The sequence below is a fragment of the Prenolepis imparis genome, unplaced genomic scaffold, assembly GCF_030444845.1.
Source record: "Prenolepis imparis isolate NDT839.2.m4 unplaced genomic scaffold, iyPreImpa1.0 SCAF_8, whole genome shotgun sequence".
Lineage (NCBI taxonomy): Eukaryota > Metazoa > Arthropoda > Insecta > Hymenoptera > Formicidae > Prenolepis > Prenolepis imparis.
Genome location: NW_028141166.1, coordinates 6398068 through 6417694, shown reverse-complemented (window position 1 = coordinate 6417694; position 19627 = coordinate 6398068). Strand labels below are relative to the sequence as shown.

Here is a 19627-nt window from a genome sequence, read left to right as displayed (position 1 = left end):
AGAACACGTTCTATACACCCGCAAAGTACATGTCTCCCCCGTAAGTTCTTCCCGCCGCGCGTTCCTTTTCCGGTATCGGTAACCTATTGCAACGTGACATCACGAACGACGAACAAGATCGATCGATTCGATGCCGAGACGTGCCGCGAGTCGTACTCCCGCGAGATCCCAACGGTAGTCGAGTTCTCTCTCTTATTCGCAGCCCTTTGCCGGCTGGAGAGAGCCCTCGTGGCACTCGAATCCCTCCTGAACCGAGTCTAGAAAAAGCGAATATATAAAACGAGTGTCGCGAAACGAACGAAGCAATTGTTCTCTCACACTTCTCGAATCCGCACATGCTTTTGTATTTTCACGCATCGTTAACGTGAGTGATTATTATTATTATATTATTATTATTATTATTGTTATATATTTTTATTTTATATATACATATATATATTTATTTATTATATATTATATATTATATATTATTATATATTATACATTATATATTATATATTATTATATATTATACATTATATATTATATATTATATTATACACAGAGAGAATTTTCTCTTAGAATTTACCCTGAAAATCATGATAATCGTGGGACAATATGAAAAGAATTTATTATATATAATATTATTATATATTATTATAATATTATAATATATATTTTTTTTAAACAGATAACTGACGAATTTAGAAAATTTTTTTATTCATAAATCACTCACTTTTTGTCTTAATTTTAATTTCAAGGCGAAATTAACGTGTGAAATTTGATCTATATTGTATGCAAAAATAATGGAAGCTTCCGCTCTTGCCATAATTCTTCCTTAGTTCCATCAATAAGAATTTAATATTATTTTTCACGATCAGTATGGGTCGATTTAAGTGGACCGTCTCTCATATTCTAATAATGCCGCACCATTTATCTCTATTCATCCCATTGTTACATGTAGTGACAACGCGACACGTTGTATATGACGTTACACATTACAAAGTGTGTCGGACAGTTTGCGCGGAAGTATTACGGACAATAGTATCCTTGAAATATATCCTTGTGAAGTTAATGCAATTAAATCCACAAATAGTGCTTCATAATTAAATATGATACATTTTATTAATTTATAACATAACTTAAGATATTGCTTAAAAAGATCTTTGCATTTAAAAATGCGAAATTAAATAAAAAGTAAATTATTAAAAAGATACAGACAAAGAAAGAGTAGAATTAGACACATACAAATACATTTTTTTTCCTTACATAATTTTTTTACATCTCCATAAATTATATGAAAAATATGCTTTATTGATAATGTTATAAAATATGTAATAATATCCTTGAAATATATCCTTGTGAAATTAATGCAATTTAATCCATAAATAATGCCTCATAATTATACATATAATACATTTTATTAATTCATAGCTGATATAGCATAGCATAACTGAAGCTATTGCATAAAAAGATTTCTGCATTTAGAAATGTGAAATATAAAAAAAAAATTATTAAAGAAGAAGAAGAGAAGGAGAGGAGAGAATGAGATATAAATAAAATTCTTGGAATTTTTTTCCTTACATAACTTTTTTTCATAATTTCGCCTCTAGAAATTATGTAAAGAAACGTGTGCTGAATATGCGCTTTTCTAATAAATGTTATAATAGTAACAGAAAATGCATCAGCTGCAATTTTGGCAGTAGGTTACGTGATTCGTCGCCTCATAAATATCGATAGGAAACGACTTCCTGGAGTGTTGTAACGGATTTCGCGCTATTTCTAAAGCCGAAAAGCAGTATCGTTACTCGGGAGGGAATCTTTGAAAGTCGCACATATTGCGATGCGCCAGTGGTGCCGTTTCCCCTCTCTGTTTTCGCACATGAATTATTTTACAAATGTGTCAAACCGTAAATATTTCCGTCGTCTTCGAGAAAATATCAGAAACTGTATATTCTGGAATGTTATAAAAAAAAAGAAGACCATCTAGATTTTACATCGTGAAAATTTTCATGCGCGCGTTATAAAATAATACGCGGCAAATTATTATCCATGTATAAAAACTATCGTTCAACTTTTAAAAATTCTAACTTTCGTAAATTAATAAAATATCTGAGATTATTGCGGAATATAATCACAGCAATGCGGAACGAAGTATTAGCAGTAATTAAAGGAGCGTGCAAGATTCTCCTGCTGCAAAGCTAAATGCAATCTCGAGACTTGGGCGTGCGCAAAAAGTTGTATATCGTCAGATTCGTCCGTTTGATAATAAGTAAGATTTGCATCCATTTACCTTGTTATTCGGGCGCAATAATCCCAAACTACCTACTGGCTACGCGGATATCTCGGCGCGGAAATATCTCGGATGAAAATCGCAAAGGCATCCAATATTGTACTTTCTCGGCGAGAGATCGCAGTTTCTGCTCCACGACCACAGACTGGACTCTGGTGCAGCTGAATCCTCAAGTAACTGCGAAACTTTCGCAGCCTTGTAACCACTCGACGTACATTTTCTACATATTTTCCCTCTTTCTTATCCTATTCTCTCTCATCCCCTTTTCCCTCCCTTTCTCTCTCTCCTCTCTCTCTCTCTCTCTCTCTCTCTCTCTCTTCATCCATCTTATTAGCTCTTGATAATCGGTCTACATCTTTGCGGCGGGAATATGCCAATATTCTGTCAAAGAAATCTAACGAGCTAAACTTCATAACATCGATTCTATTAAACGCGTGCGGACGCCTTCGAAAACAATATACCCGAAGTTTGCCGAGAGTTGGCCTGCTCTCCTTCTCTGCTCCGGGTTACAGAACTTTATGGAACATAATCGCGAGCGGGGTGACTCTAGCAGTTCAAATTGTTGCGGTGGCAACGGCATTCCCCGAATTCTTTCGCAACATTTTCGGCGACATCGGGTCCAAAAAAAAACAAAAATAAAAAAAAAGAGAAAAAACGATCGTTCTGCAATTTTACAAAATATATGAAACTGCTTTTATGTGACACTTTATACCGTTCGTATATCAAAGTATTGTATAGTATATATAAATTGCATGTATATTGGTAGCATGTGTATGATATATATATATATATATATATATATATATATATAAAGTGATATTTAATTTTATTGAGCGGTATGGTACGTTTAATTTTTCGGAAAATGTACTTTCGATGATTTATTAACGAAAACGCTTAATTACGGAATATCGCGAGTTCACATATGGCATTTATTGCAAAACTATGCTTATTACGTATAGAAGATTATGAGCGGGCAATATTTAATTCAATGAGAGCGAATTCTGACATTTGGGAATTTTATTATTCAGCGATATTAAGCGCAGCGTGCTGAAAATAATTGCGTAATTATTTCATATAACCTAGAGTGTCTCCCTTTCCTCAATTTTAATGTGCACTCCAGAATATCGTATCTCGCTGCCACGTTGATTCCGATTAGCATATTCATTTTTTTGATATACATATCTGTCCTATAAATATAATGCCACGATTTTAATTTAGCAATATATTGGGCGATTTGTAACGATCGTATTTTAATAGTATTGTTCTTTTTTTTTTAATTACGCTTATACATATATCTCACATTTAAATAATGGATAGTAAGTTATTCTTTTATTTTATTTTAACTTTCTAGTTGATTTTTCCACATAATTTTTCTTAATATTATATTTTGTTCACATTTAAAAATATTTTTATTTGCTGTTTTATTTTAACTGCTGATTATTATGTTAAGCATATTTATATTATGCATATTTGGCATAATAAAACGTAAGCAATATTGTGTCTCGACGACACTCGAGTCTATCTAATGATCTGTCTCACAATGACACAGTATGCAAATTGTGCTGAAATAAAATTGTCTTCCAGTCGCTTTATTATTCCACTGTGCATCGAGAGAAAAAAAAACATAATACTTATGGCGTAAAAAAGTTTTGTTGAAAATCGAGCGCAGAGCGAGACACATCTTTTAAATTTCCCTTGAAAGATGAATGGATGTATTATTTCGAGAGAAAAATGTGAAATCGCATTTTCTTCGCGCGTTTTCCTCCTCGAGTATTCATCTCTTTGAGAATGTGGATTTAGAAAAAAAAATAGAGAAAAAAATGCGTCGGAGGACAATAAAATAATAAATTTCTAGCTCGCACACACACCTAAATTCTCACTTGTTTCGGATGTCATCGCATTTTTCTCGTGCGTTGTCCACAGTAACTTCCATTTTCGTTTATTTCCGCGCCCCACTCGACGAGATGCACATATACGAACAAAAGCAATATATAGAACAGCGTTACGCACTGCGGCAGAAATTGCGAGAAATAACACAATCGATAGAAGTTCTGGTCTTTGTTAAATTTTAATAGGTAGAATAAATGTAGCAGTGCGGATTCAATCAATGTTTAGTTCTTTTTGTCTTACCTTACAAGAGGCTAGATTGTTAATATTGCACCATTGTTTTCGCAGGATATATTATACACGTAATCACAAAGTGATACAAGAAAATAAAAAAAATATTAAAGTTAAAAAATAATAACTACAACATACAAAAAATAATTTTGCAGATATAAGGCAAAAAAAGGATATATTCTGCGTGAAAAGATTAATATTAAAGACTTTTTTTCAAAGCAAAATAGCTTTAATTTATTTATTTATGTAATTAACAAGAAAATTGTTATCAATGAATCTCTAGTTTATATATTTTTCCCATACATCATCGAACTGTTCATCGGATTTAATTATACACAGTGTGCCCTTAAAATGTTACAAATCAATAATTCTAAAAATATTTATCGAATTTAAAAATTATTTATGAGAAAGTTTCATATTTGAGAAGCTTTTCTAATTACGTAAACATAAAGTCATTCCTCCTTCAGGTCAGCTCCTTCTTCAGGTGAACGAGAGGTAATCAAATGAAATTCCCTACAAAATGTTACATATATTTGGATTTTGTGGAAAGAAAAGAAATTATTTTTATCTGAAATACTTGTTTGAAAAATGCTTCTATGAAAAGTTATAAGCATTTAACTTTTAAAGTAGAGTGCATTCAAATTAATAATAAAATTGAAAAAAATATAAAAAATTGCACACAGTACAGTAATACAAAGTGAAAAAGATTTTGTGGAGCGAAACTTTGATTTTAATTTCCTAACATTTAATTTTAATTTTTTTTACAATTTAATATAACTTTTTCTAAATTTCCAAAGAAAATACATTTTATATTTTATATTTCATGAAAATAAGTTTGAATGTTTCAATTTTTTGAATTTTTCTAGAAATTAATTTAATTTTATATTTTCTAATAATAGCTTTAATTCAATTTTTAAAATTTTTTAAAAAATTAATTAAAAGATTTTCTATTAAATTTTATTTTTTTAAGTAAAATATATAATATTAAATAAAAATAAAACAGAAAAACTATAAAGTCTTTGATTTAATTTATGATTTTATCATTAGTTTGAAATGTACTCTACTTTAAAGTTTAAATGCTTATAACTTTTGATAAAAGCATTTTTCAATGAAGTGTTTCATATTAAATTTACTTGTTTTTCTTCGTAAAATCTAAATATATAACATTTTATAGATTTCTTTTAAAATTATAAAGTTATTCCTCGCCCTTTTGGAGGGGAAGTGGGGGTGATTTTATGTTTACGTAGTTAAAAAGGCCCCTCGAAAACTTTCTTCTGAACAACTTTTCGACAAATATTTTTAGAGTTATTAGCTTCTAACATATTTTACGTGAGCCACCCTATACTTAGCATATCCATGAAACATCCAAATTGAATATTTTGTATTCTTCAGCGACTTTTGGATTTACAGGAACAAGGAGAGAATTGGAAATCCCTGCAGATACACCTTTTCAACAATTCTGAGTGCATCGAAAAAACCTGAGGGGGATGCGAAATCCGGTGGGCGATGACAGGATCAGCATGGGGGTCGAGGTTTTTCCTCATACTAGCGATGATCACGATCGTTATCGCCAATTATCAACGGGAACGCGACAGACTTCATCTGCGCGAGCAGCTCGTTAACGGCCACAAAGCCATCAGGAATATCACTCAACTACAAGGTGCGTGTTACAATATGTATGCAATACAATATGTCGTTCGCTCGCGACGTAAATTACTTTTGTACGTGTACCGAAAAAGATTGAAACAAAAAAAACATGGCCAGCGTGAATTGCTTTACTATTTACCATTGTTTTCTATAAATCTCCTTTTTTATTTACAAAATTTAATTATAAACAAGAAAGAAATTCGATACGTATCAGTGCAAGGAAAAAATTGATATACATTCTATAATTAATTGAGATAAAACCTATGTTCATATAATATTTTTTATTTAAAAAGATCTGTCAAATTAGCTGTCAAAATTTTTTACACTCTGTATTTAAATGTCGTTCATGTTAATGTTTTTGACTAATTGTAAGAAATTTTGACACCATGACTAAGAATAATTTTCGATATCGTTGTAAACGCGATAAACATAGAAATTTCGAAAATAAATAAAGAATTGCGAGTTTAATTACTCGTTTTAAAGTCGATTGCTAAGCTGTAGAAAAGTCGTGATGTAGGAGTGATTCGTTTGGCGGAAAAGTTAGTCTTCGGACTTCTCTATGCACCTTGCTCGCACCAAATTCTTGCAGGCGTGGCAAAGTTTCGATACTATATAAAATTTTACGATGTGGTGCGCGATCTACGCGTTGATTAGACTTTCTTTTACCTACAGTATTCCGGAAGCGTATATCGAACTATCGCGATAAAGTTCTATTTAGAAACCGAGAAAGAGAGGGAGAGAGAAAGAGAGCCAATTAACAATAAAATATATAAATAGAAGGAAAGAAAATAAGCAAGAATGACATTTCAAATCGTTTTGTTCATAGATAGACAAGCTTCGGAGCTATTTGCTGCGAGTCGACTTTTACTGCGATTGGTAAATTACACATCGCGAATGGCTACATTGTCGATTTCCGATGGGCTACAATCACGTATCTGTATTAGCTTGACCGTTCGGATATTTACTATCTGTAGGAACTTCTACAGAAGCACCAGGCTTCCTCTCCGAGAAGAAGAGAGAGAGAGAAAACCGATAAGAAGCTGTACATTCGTCCTACATAGCTTTACAGTAGTAGTTTCTGGATTTCAATGTTGAACCGATTAGATTTTAAAGAGTCTCTTTCTTGCTACAGTCAACTCATTTCTATAGAGTCCTCATGCAAGTGCACAATTTTAGACTTTTACGTTGAAAAAAATGTGCATATGCTTGAGATAAGCGTATAATGTCATTTAAGCTCCTCGTTCTTCGACCTTATTATTTCGAAACATTTCAAAAAATTTCGCGTAACGGAGAATATATTAAAGCGTATAAGAAAAATGTATTATGTATTTTTTGTATCTTCATATTTTCTCAATTTTTTGCTATTATTAAATTTAGAATTTTCAAAAAAGATCTACTTATATCTACAGAATGCGAATATGTCATACGCATAACTTGTTTTTTGATAGTGCTATTATGTTAATAAATTGTATAAAATAATACTGTTGCTTATTCTCAGATCCTCATGAAACTTTAATCTTGCTGTCATTTTTTTAAAGCCGCATATTTACAGTAATGTGGCACGATTTTATCAAGCGCTTTAAAAGAATCATCCGATCTATAAATGTGCGAAGGAAAATCTTTGATACATATTTTTATTTCAAGAGGATATTTTTTTGCGCTATATATAGCTTTGCCATACATTTTACATATCTTTCTCTTTTCGTATAATTCGATATATTGACGCAATCGTCAAGAAAGTCGCGTTCGAATAGTTCGGAAATCCCGATTGTGGAAAAATATTCAATTCAAAACTCGTTTGCAACGACTTGTCATCCGATTGTATGTCTAGTGCGTGTCTGATTGCGTGAGTTGCATATATGTATATGAGCTGTCGCGAATCATTTGCAAAGTTTGTCGTTACCAATTCATATCATACATTTTACGACTTTGACATAACATAATCGCCGAAAATCGAAAATAAAATTTTAATAGTCTTGATTAAATTTAAGTTTTAGAAACATATGAAAGACAATAAAATTTTTCTATATATTATATGTGTTACGGCTAATTCCGAATGTTGAAAATTTTGAAGTCGCCAAAAGAAACATTAACAGTAACCAAACCGCGTGTTTACATTTCGCGATCTAAATACACAAACACACTCTCGCACTCTTATACATGTATACATTGACACACCTCGTACAATTGCTATCGCGACCTTCGAGAACAGTCGAACCTTCAGTCAGTCAGTCTTTCGTTGACATGCGTTATAAGCACATCGACAAATGTACAGTATTTCTTTTCAAGAATAAATCGAGTAAAAACAAATTGCGGAATAGTGATTAATTCTACTTCAGGTGATCTCCTCATCAAAGCCAATTTTCATGGTATCAAAACCTTCGTAAATTCTCTAGACAATATGTATATTCTATTTATATTCTATTAGGTATATATTCTATATATTATACTATATATTAATTTCTATATATTAATTAATATATTATTTGTTAAATCTGAATAAAATTATTAATTTAAAATTCCTCTTTTTCTCTTTTTCTTTCTAATTTAATTAATTTGTATATAAAATTAAATAATTATTATTAATATAAAGTTTAACCTAAAAATAAAAAATACATATATTGAAATTAAAGGTAAAATAACTTTTTAACATAATTAAATATTAACTCATCATACTGTATCGATTTTATATCACGTAGATTTCGTACTAAATTTCGTATGCATTTAATTCTTCGGCGCGGATGAATATGACAACAAATTTGATTGAGTATTAAATTTGATTGAGTATTAAATTTAAAATTTTTTTAACATGCATATTGATAAAAGTCTACCAGCGCAAGTAGAGATCGACAGATTTCTGATCGCAGCAATTGCCTTAAAGTAACAACGCTGACGAGCAAACCCTTTGTAACGTTTGATATATCAAATGGAACAAAGCAGACACATCAGGAACAGACAGTTATTACACGCCAAACTTCTAGTTTGTAATGAAGCATATACAGATGGGACATGCGGAATGCGTAGCGGAAAGTGGATCTGACCATGCACGTTTGACCTATTTGTCGCATCGCGGAGAATTACAATAATTTAATCTTATTACGTATACTTTTGGAAGTTCAATCAAATTGAAATTAGATATGGCGATTGTAACATTACATTATGAAGAAATTAAACATTTTTAAGAATACTAAAATTAATGAGCAAAAGTACATAGATCTCTATGTTAACATCGTTGTATTTGATAAAATTAAAATATCCTATCGACGTGATTCGAATCGACAAGGTATGATGAGTTAATATATGTTGAGTTAATTATGTTGAAAAATTATTTTACTTTTAATTTTAATATATATATATTGGATGATTGCAAAAGTTCGTGCCCGATTTGCATAGATGGTGGTAATAACTTCAAATCGGGCACGAACTTTTGCAATCATCCAATATATATTTTATTTTTGGGTTAAAATTTATATTAATAATTAAGTCTATAAAAATTAATTAAATTAGGGGAAAAGGAAAAATTTTAAGTTAATAATTTTATTAAGATTTAATAAATTAATAGAAAGTTTCTAACTTCTTTTATATGTTTTCAATACTTAATCAGAATTATTAACTTCATTTAAATTTAAATTATAGATAAATAGATATATAGAAAAAAAACCAATTAAAAAAAATTTTGTTTATTTTTAAAAATATTTGACAAATTCGAAATTATAAATTGTTTAATAAATAATTATAAATTTTTAATAATAAAAATTTTATTAAGAAGGGTAAGGATTTAAAATAATATTGACGAATTGTAGTTAAAAAGTTTCATATTCTGGAAAGGATAAGGAATTTTCTAAATCATATCCTACGGGACATAATTAAATTATGCAGGAAAATTAGCTTTCTCCCCACTTCTGCGCCCTCAATTCTTGTACGTTGAAACTCTTCCACGGTCATGGAGGTAACAATCTAATTACAGCAAGTAATTTTAATGTCAAGTTATATGAGAGAAATGAAATTGGATAAATACTTGGACGTACAGCGTCAAGAGAACGCAAAATGACGGTCATATTGGCCGTTCAATATCCAGCATCAGTCAGAAGGATTACCGGAGGGATTACATGTAAAACTTTCATCATTACGAACAAACGTGTCATCTTGCCAGAATATTACGTAGTGTTACCTGTCCACAAATATCGACGGCGAAAATTTGTCATTGCAAAAGAACAACTTGTCATTTTAATAAACTGTTGACCCCGGCATGATATTGGTTTTTGTTGATTGATAGATCATATCCATCCATCCATTACTTACGAGAGTAATTACAACTTTCGCGTTGTTCGTGTCCTTTCTGATCCGTAATTTAGGAACAATGTTACTGCACCGCAAAGTTTCTCACAACGTGGTGCTTTATAATCCACATATGATTTATGGCGACTTACGGACGATTTTTCATAAAATAAATTTGTTTTCAAAAATCAATGTATCTCAAGAAGCACGACTATTTGTGTAGAAAATATGTAGTAAAATAAAAATGCATGATTAACGTATAAGCATATGTTTTAAAAATTATGATTTAAAATTATGTACTATTTAAAACTTACGCTCTTTAAAAAAATTATATGTGGTAGACACACAAACATATATGTTTTAAAAATTATGATTTAAAATCACGTGTTTAAAACTTGCGCTCTCTAAAAAAAAAAAAAGAAAAAAAGAAAAAGAAATTATACGTGCATTTCGTTTGTGCGGAAAGTTTTCAGACTTGTGCTGTCGAACTCGCTCTAGTCCAACTTATACGCATTCCTGTAGACCCCGTAATTGGATTTACGTCGGGCTTCAAGGTATGAGAAACTCCCAAACGTCGTCTCGGGAAGGATCGCGGAAGCATCAACGGGACCAGAACCCGGTCCGATGAAAAATGAGCGACAAGACGAATGGTAGCATCTCCTTGCCATAAGGCAACGTACGGAAACAAATGATCTTCAGGATGTATATTTATTACGTCGTCGCTGTGCGACTCCCCCCCTCGATCGTCGAAACCGCGCATCTTTGCACGAGCGACGGAAGTAAACGGGATGAGACAAAGAGGAAGTGTAGACTTTCCTCCCTTCGAGGGGAGTATATGCGATGCACATCATCTCGGTTCTCTTTCCGCGAAAAAAGAACACCGACAATTTTCTCGAGGAACAAATGAAAAAAATATAAGGACAATCGAGTGACGCGTTTATTCTATTATTTATAAAGCTTTTTATCTCTCCGCGAGGTATTAACTATTTATAACAATTTATATATTTATAACAATATTATATGAAACAGAATCGATGGAATAATTTTTATTGCAAATGACATTAGGTCGAAAAATTAGCACAAGCACGTTAAATTAGTAATTCCGATGCCAAATATTTCCACAGATCCTATTATCCCGGCTTGTGACCCATACCAATGAATATCCGTATTATTCGAACGTCGATGAAACCCGGGAGAGAGAGAAAGAGATAGAGATCGAGAGGAAAAGAGAGAAAGAGGCCGTTTTGGGACCTGATTTTCCCCGGATAACTGTAGAATTTATATTCGGTCACTTTAAGCTCGTTCGTTCTCCGCGTCCCAATTAAGACAGTCTCGTCCCAATTAATGACAGCGCAGCGCAAACTGCTGTAACAGCTGCAACCGAGAGACTGCGATAATCAATGAGGAGATCATATTGTATAATGGATCGATAATAAAACACCTTGGCAAATACTTGAACCTCCTGGTTATGTCGCGAGCGAGGGAGGGGAGGAAGGAAAGAGGCAGAGATTTTCCGTTTGCGGTTTCAACTGCATCCCATTAGCGTTAATGAAAGGCGGTAATAGTGATTTCGAAACTTTTTCCATTATAAGCGCCCAGTGCTTTTGAATGTCTAATGGACACGCTCTTAATTAATGTTGTTTTACGCGATGTTCCATCCATGTTTGTAAAATGTCGTTAAGAGAGTGCGTTTTACAAGCTGTATTAAAAAAAAGAAGAAGAAAATCGTCTTTGTAAACGCAATAATGCTTAACGTGTATACAGTTTGAAATTCGCTTATGAGAACATCGATCGTAACAAAGAGGCATATTGTGATGCACCGCGATATTACGGTATCTTTGAAAACGCCCTTCAGAAGCCTATAATGCTCTTTTAATGTCGTGTTTTCGACGTTATCTCTCATCCTACTTCTATACAAATATTTTAATCTTTCGCGAGTATCGACTTTTTTGTCATATTACGTAAAAATGCAGTATGTTATCGCGCGCTATAATTTATAAATTTATAAAGAATGCCAAGAACCCTTAAAAATTTTCCTTGTGAGCAAAAAAAAATTTTAATCAAATAAGATACTATTGAAAAAGTCTCCAAAAGTAGATCATTATTAACATTTATGCAATTTTATTATTATTTTTATAGATGGTACGAATATTGCCTTGACTCATCACTAAAAATCACGCAAATTATTATGATGCAATAATCAATTAATAATAGCGTTAATATAAGTTTTGTCGAAAAATGTTATTTTATTAAGGAACAGAAGCAACATAAGAAGATAGTAATATTAATTTTCTTATTGCTATTTATTGATTTCAATGGAATTTAGTTTGAAATAATAAACTTTTATTTTATTGATCCAAAATGATAACATGATAAAAGTACATATTTGTAAGCAGTAAAAAATTAGCTTTAATCTCAGTCAAATTCATTTTAATTTTTTTGCCAATTCACAAAATTTAATATTACACTCCTTTTAATCATCGATTATTAATTTAACTTTATTTATCAAAACTTTCTTTAATCCTTCTGTCAATAATCGAGTACTCAAAGCAACTTTGAATGTTAAAAATTTGTCGGAACTTTTCGCCAAACAAAATATTGTACAAAGAGCTTCAATGAATTTTAGTAATAAAATAACCAACTTTTATTATTTTATCGATCCCTAAGGTTCATGATAACATGATAAAAGTATATATATTTGTAATCAGTAAAAAATTAGCTTTAATCTGATATCTTTTTATTTTTGCTTTAAAAAGAAATTTTCTATAGGAGTCACTCTTTATAATTTATAAAATATAATTATCGGGACCAATATATGAAAGAGACTTCTGTTCTACAATCAAGCAAAAATAAATTTTCAGTTATACACGACTGCGATTCGTGAAATATTCTCTCTCTATACCCCTCTGAATTTACGTTCGTTCATATTTCACGCATTTATATTTCGTCACAGACGATTAATATCGCGCGGGCGGAAATCGTCGCCTCGACGTAAACTCTCCTGAACAACGACGCAGCTGCCGATTCGCATTTACGAACCGTATTATATGAGATGAAATCTCGAAGCCGGCTTTGCACTCACGCTGTGCACTCGCGTTGCACTCGAGCGGCGCGACGGGAATGCGGTCCGCGCTCTTGTAGGGATCGCGAAACGCCCGTTTAGGTGTTCGTTCCACGCGAGAGAAACGTTGGAATACAATTAAAAACGGAGAGAGACCCGTTATTCTCAATTGAGAGAATAAGCGGCGGTAAATGCTCTCGCATAACCGTATAATAAATCACGCGGCGCTTTTCCTGCAATTCTTTTATTCATGTACGGTACAGCGGCTGTATCTGTAATATCGAATAATCATAGATTCGTATTAAAATAAAAATACGTATATTTGAGAAAATACAAAGTATTTCCTCTCTCGTTACAACACACTATATTTCTTCTCATTTCGATATTGATCTATGTATTATATTATATAGATAATTTATTTAATATAATATATAAATATAAATCCTATTATATTATATACATATTATGTATATAAATATTTATTATATATAATGTATAGGATATACAATCCTACCAACAATTAAAGGATCACTTAAATTTTCTTTAAAAATAGGCCAAATTCAGTCAGCTGTAACTTCGTTAAAAATGAACCAAATTTAAAAAAAGGATTTTAAAGCTTGAAATCCCTACTTTCGAAAGCTCACTACTTTTTTTAAATTTCTGTAAGTTTGGTAATTTTTACATGTAGAAAACTATACGAACTGGACAAAATTAGAAATTTTCGAGTCAACAATTTCGCACTACGGTTAGTCGCGCAATTATTTAATCATTAACATAAAATCATAAATGTGAGTCAAAAACAATAAAAAATTATATGCAGCTTATATATCATAATTTTATTATACGCAAAGTAAGAATATAGATAGATTAAGTAGTACGAGTCAACAATTTCTCACTACCTTTAGGTTTTTTGTCGCGCAATCATTTCATCATTAACATAAAATCATAAATGCGAGTCAAAAACAATAAAAAATAACACGCACTTTATATATCATAATTTTATTATGCGCAAAGTAAGAATATAGATAGATTAAGTAGTACGAGTCAACAATTTCTCACTACGGTTAACCTTTTCGTTGCGCAATCACTTAATCATTAACATAAAATCATAAATGCGAGTCAAAAACAATAAAAAATAACACGCACTTTATATATCATTTATATGTAATATTTTCTATTTATTTTTACCTCATAAACTTTATGGAAGAGCATTATACATAATTGCCACTGTGCGAGAACTGTTTTAGAGATAACAGAACTCTTGAGATTTAGCCCGATCTCAGTTTTTTATTCGAAAATACGAGTTTTGCGTAAATATTAATAGTTAAAAATATTTTCTATTTATTTTAATCACATAAACTTTATGGAAGGGCATTGTACATGTGTGCAACTGTACGAGAAATGTTTTAAAAATAGCAGAACTCTTGAAATTTAGCATGATCTCATCTTCTTAATCGAAAATACGATTTTTTCGTAAAGAATAATTGTTTAAAATATTTTCTATTTAAAGCTGAAATGTTGCTCTATCGAACGCAAGAATTGCCAAAATTCTTACGAAAACATAGACTAGTTATAAATGAATGAAGATACCGTAATAATCATCGAGTATGGCGCGTTGCTGTCCATATAAAATAGGCGCTTGTATGATGATCGGTAAACCTTTACATTTCCGTTCGTAATTTTCAATTTTTTTAAAAAATTTGGGTAGAGAATAAACAAAATTTTTCTTCCTTTTTTTGGTTAACACTTAGTAAAGGCCAATGTAGTGTCAGTGTACTAAAAATCAATTTTTTAACATTAATTGACTTTATTTTCCATTTTTTATACTGAAATTAAGCAATTTTACGTGCACATAAAAACATAGTTGCCACCATGAAAAAAATCTTGTAGCTATTCGCCGATTTTTTGTCAAATTAAGGGTACTTAAAAGTATTAGAAAAAAACGTAAAGAACAAATTTTTTTTACAGCTAAATTTTGCCTATTTTTTAAGAAAATTTAAGTAATCCTCTAATTGTTGTGAGGAGTGTATATTTTATTTTATTTTTTTAAAGATAATGGGGAATCTCTGTAAATATTTTGTTACTGCGAACGAACAAATAATTAAATACTAATAAACATCAATCAATATCTGCACTGTAAAAATTATGTATATAAAAAATAAACCAAGAAAAAATACTTGGAAGAAAAAGAAAATATATATTTAATTTAATTTTTTGTTTTTAAAATAATGGAGAACTTCTCTGTATATAAATATTTTAGTCACTGCAAACGAACGAATAATTAAATACTAATAAACATCAATCAATATCTACATGCTGTAAAAATCATGTGTATAAAAAAAGTAATCCAAGAAAAAGTACTTGGAAGAGAAAGAAAATATATATTTTGTTTTTTTTTCTTTTAAGATAATGGGGAATCTCTGTAAATATTTTAGCCACAGCAAGAACGAACGAATAATCAAGTACTAATAAACACTAATCAATACTTACATGCTGTAAAAATCATGTGAAAAAATAAACCAGAGAAAAGTACTGGGGAGAGAAAAAAAAAAAAGATTTAACGACAATATCGCAACTATTGCAGAAGACATTTAATCTTCCGCTCCGTTAAGCTTTACCTGTCTTGATTGGATGGTAATAAATTGATAGCGCTGTGTAAACCTTCCGAAATATACATTCCATAAATCCGTCCAGCCGTCAATACATCTCCGCTATATTTCAATCGGTTTTTCAGATTGAATTTATAGAATTGTAATCACACAAAAGACATAATTGTAAAAGGTGCATAAATAAATTCTCCGTTTGCGCTGCCAACAATGTATCAATTCGAAATACATGATTTTACTACTAATTGGTGCGGTATATTAATAAGAAATAAATTGCGCAAATTAATAAAGATAAATTAAATTAGCTTCAATGGGAATTACACATGTAGGTACGTACATATGTGTTCGATCGATAAACAAATGTCATTGTCCGCTTAATATTCTTCAATCGTTAGCAATGTACTCTAACAATTGCAATAATCTAATAATAAATCAATCAAATTACATATTAATTTAATTAAATAACGTTGATATTTATTTGATTCGCCTAACAAATCATGTCGTTCCAAGAAATAGTAAACAAAGACGTAATAATATCACAATATTTCGACAGGAATAATCAGTTAAGTTGGCATTTTTTTAAAACCCCAACATCTGATTCCTTAACTCGCTCATTAAGATGCGAACTGTGAAATCTGGCAAAGAGACAAAGGCCGACGTTGACGAAGACATTTAGCCTCCTTTCTCTTTAACTCTGAGCGCTCTTTCATAATCGAATCATTAACACATGGATGATTTTCTTTGTCAACCAGGACAAATCAGATTAGTCATGAAGACTTTAAAAATGTATAACAATGAAAAATCATTTGTCGTAATTGCCGATGCAATACAAATAATGATTTATATATATGTGTATTTCAAAATACATTTCTCAAATATATGATATATACATTATGTTACGGCTAATTCCGAATGTTGAAAATTTTGAAGTCGCCAAAAGAAACATTAACAGTAACCAAACCGCGTGTTTACATTTCGCGATCTAAATACACAAACACACTCTCGCACTCTTATACATGTATACATTGACACACCTCGTACAATTGCTATCGCGACCTTCGAGAACAGTCAACCTTCAGTCAGTCAGTCTTTCGTTGACATGCGTTACAAGCACATCGACAAATGTACAGTATTTCTTTTCAAGAATAAATCGCGTCAAAACAAATTGCGGAATAGTGATTAATTCTACTTCAGGTGATCTCCTCATCAAAGCCAATTTTCATGGTATCAAAACCTTCGTAAATTCTCTAGACACATTAATAAATATGCCTAATACCGGATTTATTTTTAAAATGTCATATTTGGACAAAATTTTGTTTAAAAAATAAAAATTGAATAAATCACGTGATTTACACGAACTTCTGACTGCAAAAAATAAACAAAACTTATTCGACAATATAATCCATATTTTTAAATAGAAATATAAAAAATAATAATTCCCGATATTAGGCACACTATGTTCTTAATATACCTTATACCTTAATATACCTTATACCTTAATATACCTTATACCTATCGTATACCTTATTCTTAACCATTTAAAGCCTAGATTATTGAAGAAATATTAATTTTAATTCATTAAAATTGTTTATTTAATTATTAATATATGTAGGTATATATATAGAAAAAAATCCAAGTAAAAAAAACCTTTAACATTAATCTCATAAAAATAGCACACAAATTTGATAAATTACAATTTAAATACAAAATACAAATAAATTACAAAATAATACAACATTTAAAATTGTAATGACAGATTATATTTTAATCTACTAAATTACATATTTTTTAATATTAATAGGTGTACAATATTAGACAAGTATTCATGAAAGAAATATAGTTGTCCAAACGAGAATATAGAAGTCTATAATTTAACTTTTATTAATAAAATTAAAAGACTATAACAGATTGCATATTTGTTGCAAGAGAAAAATATCTTCACGTATCTTTTCATTTAAAGCATCTGAAATAATTTACACCAACAAACTGACTACTTTGTTTACTCTTCCACAACTAGACTAATATAATTATACTCTCAAAGGAAAAGTCTTTAAGATGTTTCCAAGAGAGTGCAACATTTATCAGTAAAGAAATACAAATATACGATATTAAGCTCAATTTCTTTATCTAATTCTTCATAAAAAATATTCTAAATAATGTAAAGTGATATTAAAAAAATTTTATTATAATTAAAAATAATAAAACGAAAGCATGTGGAAAATAATTATGAAATTAAAAAAACGAAAGAAATAAAGTTGAGTTTTTGTGATTGACTGACAATAAGAGTAATCCGAAAGAGCTTTTGTCGTGCATCGTTAGTTTAATTCAAAAGTTGCTTGTATTCTCCGTTTTCTTTCTCAATTCTGTAGTTTAAAATCTCGTTATCATCTCTCATATCGACAATGTATTATCGTTTTATATATCTTCCCTTTGATCTTTCACTTCTCTTATCTTCTCTCCGTTATGAAGATTATTGCAAAATTGCATAGAAAGTAAAGACGAATAGGTTTTCAATTTCCGCGATCTCGGAGATTTATAGGACGAGAGACAATCTAGTTTTAGTTATGTATCTAAAGAGAACAAGAGAGAGAGAGAGAGAGAGAGAGAGAGAGAGAGAGAGAGAGAGAGAGAGAGAAAGAGATGAAACTTTTTGTGGCTGTGTAAAATCTTATAACCTCGTGTCTCTCTACGCAAGCTCGTATTGGATATCCAGGCTTTCGACAGCCACGAAGAAAATCAGGGATTGACCTCGGTGGACTTCAAGATCGTAAGAAAGCGCCGTTACGCGTTCACTGAGAATCATGTCGGTCGTTTACAGACCCGAAAGATTCTCTCTCAAACGACTCTTCAGGGTTACGTAAGAGAATTAGAGAAAGAGAAAGAAGAGAGAATAAGCGAGAATTATGATTATTATATGCTTTATTTAGTTAGTAGTTTTATTTCTGCCCGTAGAAATTATCGAGTTTTTTGTTGCAATAAAAGATAAAAGTGCAACAAAAATATACATATGTGTACATAAATAAAAAAAAAAAAATATTTTAATAATTCACTATATATTTATATTCTATAGCAATTAATATATTTCGCGTTACTCTTACGAAGGGTGTATTTTTTTCAAAAGTTTATATAAATTTACACGAGCCATAAGAAAATATATAAAGCGCAACGAAGAAATGACGTCAGGATAAAATACCGCAGGTACCACAACTTTCCAAAGCCATGTCGTTTTCGTTGCCGGTAAGCCACCTGCTCGCCATTATAGTATAATTGTACCTTTTGTGTTTCAAGTATCCGTAAAATTTCTGAGTGCTTCGCAACCTCGAGAAAGAAACCTTCTACAAAGAGTGCGAAATAAAGGGTCAAAAGGTTACCCGGCTACAACTTTATCTTGCGCGCCCTCTTTATTCTTTCGCACCCTGTTCCGCGTTTCTGTAAAATTCTCTACGGAATTTTTCCTCTTTAATCGATCCCCACCGTATGCTCGAGAGAGCTATGTGATACGAATATCCGTTCATCCGGAATACTTAGTATTATCGAATAATTAATAGGAAAAACCTGAGCCTATTATTCTCTTGAATATCCGTTCCTTTTATGACACTCGTTTTTCTCTATCATTAATCTTTCTTTCTCTGCTTTTTAATTACA

At 31.0% G+C, this 19627-nt stretch overlaps 1 protein-coding gene across 1 annotated transcript in view; it reads left to right on the top strand.

Annotated features, from left to right (window-relative positions):
* LOC145939403 (zwei Ig domain protein zig-8) overlaps positions 1-19627 on the top strand; it is a 44347-nt gene that overhangs the window by 5178 nt on the left and 19542 nt on the right. Inside the window, exon 2 of the mRNA XM_083043679.1 lies at positions 5801-6050. Coding sequence (XP_082899805.1) covers positions 5897-6050 — 154 coding nt within the window. The 5' untranslated portion in view covers positions 5801-5896. The remainder of the gene's footprint in view (positions 1-5800; positions 6051-19627) is intronic.